Here is a 6,465-nt window from a genome sequence, read left to right on the forward strand (position 1 = left end):
TCAAGATTAGAGCGTGGACTGAGGTACACCTTAACCCCACAAATGCCGCAGGCGATGAGTTGATTCAGTAGCACTTCATCTTGCTAGCTGAAGGAAAGATTTCCTCACATACTTCAGCATGGGTGTCATGAGAAAGGAATGACTTGGGCTCTCTGTATCTTTGCATGGAGAACACGGTCTGAGTATTTTTTCTTACTAATCAGGTATCATATTTCCCTTGGGTTGTGAAGTGGGTTACTGATAACTGTCGCTGGTCCTATGGATGTCCAGGCTCTGGCAGGTATTGATGCCTTCTCTGGTGAAAAAACTGGAAAATCCTGAATCTGGACTCCTGGCAGATGGGTTTCTGAATACCAGGAGATGACAACCTGAATCAAAGGGCTCTGGGATTTGCTGTCACGTTAAAGAGGACAGAAAGGGGATACCGGGGTGATGAGCCAGTGTATAGCAGCCTGCTCCTAGGATGAACATTAAGGAGGCTGACACATGCTATAAATTAGTGGGCTGAGAAACACCAGGAAAGGGAGAGCTACAGAGAGGGGTAAAGACTACCATATAATACTGAAAGACCTTTTAATGGAACAATAAGTACCTTCTTGATGTCTCCATTCCAGCATGCAAAATACAAATCTATGTGATTATTCTTCCAAGGCCAGTCAATGAAGTACACCATGAGAGGCAAGCGGACAAACAGCAAGCAAGAACCAACACACTTGGTCCCCTCTTTTGCTCTTTGCCTGTGTGTGGCTGCAAACACTTGGAACATTTGGAAAACATCTAGTTTCTCCATTTCTCCTTTCCTCATGTGCCAGCATTTGGGACATGTAGAAGGGCCTGGGGATTATGGTGACACTTTTTTCATTCTTTGCCATATTTTGACCCTTCTTTAAGATGTGGGTTTGGAAATTCAGAGATTAGAAATCTTAGGGTCATGGGTCCATGCAAATTCCACATTCCTGGTACCTAAGAACTAACCTCTGCCATACCTGTGTCTTAGACATTAATTTCTTATCTCCTACTCTCTCAGCTATGTGACAGCAAGGAAAGTCTCACAGGAACAGTCTGCCTGGGTAGGGATGTCCTAGAAACTGGGAGGTGTGGCAGACAAGCAGATGGAGATGGTGAGAGGATCATCCCTCTAGGACTGGAAAGGTGCTGTGAGCTATGTAGATAGAGACATAAAAGCTTAACAGTGTGTTTCATAAAGGCAAAGCTTTGCACACTGGCTTCAGTGGGTATGTGGGGATGTTCCAAATGAAAAAAAATTGCCAGGTTTGACTCTGTGTGTCCTTTCTTACATCCATATAGATATGTGTCCACTAGCCTCAGTGATTTCAAGTCCTTCTGCCATTGAAGGATCTATGATTTGTTTCACGCTAAATGAAACAGAGGATGTTTGCTCTGTGTAAAATGACAATACATTGCATGCACACTTAGAATATCATGAATATGTCAATATTAAGTACCAGTACGGGTTCATTTTACGCATAAGTGTGTAAATGAAGTGGGTGTGTGATGGAATACTAATACATGAAACCTATCCTTATCAGGCCGGGTTCCTGGATGGGGACTTTATATTCTCTACAAACACTAGTAATAATTGTAATTTTATTCAAACCACAGTACTACAACCAAGATGTCATACACACACGGCAGATAGGTAGGACAGACAGATTTCTTATTTTCCATGGAGACACTTTTGAATACATCCTGGCAAGGCTGACTCACCCTTTTAGCTTTCCAAGGAAGATAAATTGCTTTCCAGGAGCTTCACTGTATACAGGTTATTTTTGAAAAACTTCCTTAATTAAGGTTTATCTGCTGCATGTGTAATCCACAGATGAAGAGCCCTTGTCTTTTTTGTGTGTGAACAGAAGTTTCCCTCTGAACAATCTGTTTCTCACCCAACCCATTGTTATGCAACATGACACGCATACTATATGGATACCATGTCCTACCCCAGAAGTAGCCAGTAGCCTGAAAATAAGTAATTTCAAATGCCTGGGATGCTTCAGTGGGGAAGCACTGAATAGAAATGGGATTCTTGAGGGCCACAGTTGGCACAGACAAACTATTAGTACATTTGTTTCATCCACAACCTCTGCCCCTGCCTCATGTTTCTTATTTTTATATCTGAAATTATGCTAAAAGCACCCTGTTGGAAATACATCTTGCAGTTGCAAACCTTGAAGTCTGGCAAGGACTCAAACTGACGTCATCCCAACTGGGATAAGAGGACAGTGATGTCATCAGAATAGCAATGGAGCCCTTCAGCTCTGTAACGCGGTAGGTGCGGGTGAGAGTTTCAGCCTGACCTCCCTGAAGAGAAGAAGTGCTCTCCCATTCCCTGCCAGGTAAAGGACTGGCTGGCAGTCACAGGTCTCCACGAGTTCATCTGTCAGGATAGCAGAGAGCCAGCCCTGCGGCTCACTGTGCCCTGGTCTCCTGCTAGCAGTGGGAAGGAGATAAGCCTTCGCAGGGCTGCACAGCCCAGGTAACAGGCTAACTCCTCTGGAGCCAGAGGCATGCATGCAGCAGACCACACTGCTTAATAGCTGTCCTGGCTGGTGCAGGAGGTATGTGGGCTGTGAGAGCAGCAAGACCAGTGCCAAGAGACATCTCCCTTCGGTCAATGGTTTTCATCTTTGTCCAGGGATTAACAGTTTTGTCACATTCACTGATGGTTTTGCGGGAATCGAGCATATGGGACTAGACCTTTAGGGTGTTGGAGTTATGTCTAAATTGTCTTTCCAGTCTCCCAATCCTGCTGCTGTTTGAAATTGGCTACAGTCCTTAGGGAGAGAGTCAAAGCTAGGGCATCTGAGTGTTATACAGTGCTATAAAGGAGTACCTCATCTATCTTCACGTTGCTGTGGCTACAGTGTGTGCAGGCATACTCAAGCTCTCCTTAAACCAGCTAGTCCAGGTATTAGTAGTTATGTTGCCACAGCAACACAGGACTTGCTGCAAGCTGTAGAACTTGCCTAAGGAGCAGGATGGATGAGTCTGCAGAGCTGTGCACTTCCCTGGCCAGATCACAGCCGTTCTATGAACATGCTAGTGCCACGGTACTTCCGACTCGTTTCCATCCCCTTGTGCTGAAACAGGCCGAAAAGCTTACCCCAGATGCTGAGTAACGCAGCGCAGAGCTAGCTATGCAAGCAAAAGGCATACATGAATGGCTACAGCACGCTAACGTCTGTACCCATAACCATCCCCTGCTCTGACAAGCCAAGGCGCACATGAAAGCCCACCTTCTGTGCGTCACTTAACGCACCTGGGGGAGTGTAGACGTAACTGCTCAGCTGTGCACCGTACAACAACCGTTTTGTGCCTGGGCATGGTCAGGAGCACAGAAACTCCTTGTGATGAATTCTGTGTGTTAATACCAGTTGCATATTTATGTACAGGCTTTTTCCCTCGCCCCCTGTGTAAGCATCCTGGCGCCTAGTCTCACTCTCAGACTTACTTCCTCCTGTGTACAGACCCATCCTCACTCCTACACAGTTGTGTGGAGTTCCTTTTTCCCTTGATGATTTGGGGCTGCTCGTTCCTTGGCCACCATACCCACTCAAGCTCACCATACCCACTCAAGCTCACCATACCCTCTTAAGCTCACCATACCCACTCATGCTCACCATACCCATTCAAGCTCACCATACCCTCTTAAGCTCACCATACCCACTCAAGCTCACCCCTTTCTACCTGGGGAACGATCCCAGGCTGCACACCAGTGCTGGAGTGGGGAATCCTGTGCTCACTGGGCACCCAGGGGGAGACAGTGGGTATCCCCTCTGTCGTACCATTGGCCAAGCGTTGGGTTCAGTGGCACAGCTTGGCTCACACACATGTGCCTGACCCTGTCTCACGCTGTGGAAACGATCACTTCCAGCCTGTTTCCCAGTGATAGCTGCTGGTGTGGCCAGTCCTCTCTCCCACTCTTCACAGGCATGGTGTTTCCAGTGCCACGTGTGCATGCTGCAGTGGATTCTTTGCCCTCATCCCTGTTGCACTCTCTGTGAATGTATTTATAGGCTTTCCCCTCTCTCTGCTCTCCTGGTCCTGGTTCTTTCCCTGGATGGCACCTCTCAGCTGCCAGGGCCAGAGGAGTGGTTTCCTCTTCTACCCAGGAATAAATGCTTGCTATCTTTCTCAGCCAGCTCATTTTCTTTCTTTGGTGACCTGAGCCAGTATTGGAAACCAGGTGCACACAGGAAAGAGGCCAGTGGCTCTGCTTCCGAGTAGCTCTTGTGAATTATTCCCAATGGGAATATTAATAGAACTGCGTCCTTTCATCAGTATGCAGCTGAGCTGGTACTTGCCCAGGGGCTGCTAAATTACTGGGGTGAGGCATAGTATGTCCTGTAGATTCACTGGGGGTTCTAGGCTGAGCATTATCTGTCTGCACTAGACCAGCATGAGGCACAGGCTCTGATTTGGTCTAGTTTAAGACTGTAATGCATGGCTTAGGACTAAAAGACATGGGGAATGCCTTGTTCTTTGTTGCAAAGATGAATTCTCTTCAATAGTCAGAGTAATAATAATAATCTACTGAAACTGGAAAGACTGATATCTACCTATCTATCTGCCTGTTATTTCTTCATTTGAAACCTTAAGTGGGGAGCAGAGGCAGAGTGCTTGGAGTGCTGTGCTTGCAGGCAGGGCATTTGTGAGATGTCCTCTATCTGTGCATGTCTGACAGCATGCATCTGCGGTGGGGCGGGCAGCAATACTAGTCTCGGTTGGCAATCCTGAGCCAAAAAAGCTATAAAGGACAGAACGCTTGGTGTCATTAGAGTCACACACCTGTGAAACAAGGTGCCATTAAAAAGAAACAAAGACTTGAAGGCAAAGGTGGATTTGGAAGGACTGTGATAATCCCCCTCAGGAGGGTGGTTTGAATATCAGTAAGGGAAAAAAATGGTATATTTCAAAATGGATGGGAAATTAAATCATGGGAATAGAGACAACCCATCTGATGCAAGCCTTTCCACACAGCCAAGGTGCTCTCAGCATTGCTAAGGGAGATGATGAGGTGCTTTAAATTACTTTTACAACCCCCCCGTGTCTGTCCAGCCCTAGGATGAAATGAGAGCCACCTGGCTTCAAACCCATACCAAATGGAAAGGCTAATTTGAAACTTGTCACTGGTTAGCAGGAGGGGAAGATCGGACATTCCCAATAAAACCAGAGCCTGGGCTGCACCTGGATAAATCTTAACTTACCTCCCTGTTTTCTCTTCCGCCCTTGTTCTTTAAAGGTTGAAAAAAATGAGGATGGGGACCAAAAGATCGAGCAAGATGGCATCAAACCAGAAGATAAAGCTCATAAGGCAGCCACCAAAATCCAGGCCAGCTTCCGCGGACACATAACAAGGAAAAAGCTCAAGGGGGAGAAGAAGGGAGATGCCCCGGCATCTGAGGCTGATGCCACCGACAAGAAGGAGGAAGGCCCTGCTGGTGGAGCGGCCGAGAACAAAGAGAGCGAGGCTCCCACTGCCACAGAAGCGGCCGCCGCTGACAGTGCCCAGCCGGAGGAGGGTAGCAAGGACAGCAGCGTGCCAGCGGAGGAGAAAAAGGGGGATGGAGCCGCTGACACGGGCTCAGAGCAGCCAGCCCCACAGGCTGCCACTCCTGCTGCCTCCTCGGAGGAAAAGACCGCTGCTGCCGCCGCCGAAACGGAAAGTGCCACTAAAGCTTCCACTGATAACTCGCCGTCCTTGAAGGCTGACGAAGCCCAAGACAAAGAGGAGCCTAAACAAGCCGACGTGCCTGCTGCTGACACCACTGCCACCACCACCCCTGCCGCAGAGGATGCTACTGCCAAGGCAACAGCGCAACCCCAAATGGAGACAGTGGAGAGCAGCCAAACCGAAGAGAAGACAGGTGAGTGAATGCCTCACTAGGGAATGGGCCTCTCCAGAAATGGATACCTCCCTTGGTCTCTTGGAGATGCATCTGAGGTTGGCCAACAAGGGTTCGTGTGGAGGATAGGCTGAGGATTAACAAGGGAATCTCCTTTCTGGGTTTTAGGTGGGAGGGAATTGCATGTTCTTGCTTGACACCCTCTTCCCAGCTTCCCAGCAGCTTTTGGAAATACTGCACCTCCTCTCAAGGCTCCTGTTCCTCTAGGTGGGGGTGCTGTCTAGCCCTTTTTTCCATGGTGGCAGGAGAGTGTCCTCCAGCTGGAAGGCTTGGAGGAGCCTGGGAGAGCTCCCCAAGCTCTGCATAAGCTAAAAAGGGCGATGAAACTTTCCAGTCACACTAGCACAGACAGCTCCAGTGGGACAACAAACAGCCAGAGCTGATCCAGGCTCACTGGGAGCTACCAGCTTGAGCTGAAAGTCTCACAAGACACAAGCGCTCTCATACTGCAGGAGGCCATTTAACCCTGCTGGTGGGAAGGTCAAGAAGGAGCCCAAAGGGTCTTTTTTCCATCTGCTTGTGAATGGATGAGATTCCTGGT

At 48.3% G+C, this 6,465-nt stretch overlaps 1 protein-coding gene across 1 annotated transcript; it reads left to right on the forward strand.

The window, feature by feature from the left end:
* Positions 1-5,260: 5,260 nt before the first annotated feature.
* GAP43 (growth associated protein 43) lies at positions 5,261-5,906 on the forward strand (the record flags this gene model as incomplete). Its single annotated transcript, XM_010153856.1, has 1 exon — positions 5,261-5,906. A coding segment is annotated over one exon (633 nt), but the record flags the coding sequence as incomplete, so codon positions are not given.
* Between the last annotated feature and the right edge of the window lie 559 nt (positions 5,907-6,465).

The sequence above is a fragment of the Eurypyga helias genome, unplaced genomic scaffold (assembly GCF_000690775.1).
Source record: "Eurypyga helias isolate BGI_N326 unplaced genomic scaffold, ASM69077v1 scaffold2806, whole genome shotgun sequence".
Classification (NCBI taxonomy): Eukaryota; Metazoa; Chordata; class Aves; order Eurypygiformes; family Eurypygidae; genus Eurypyga; species Eurypyga helias.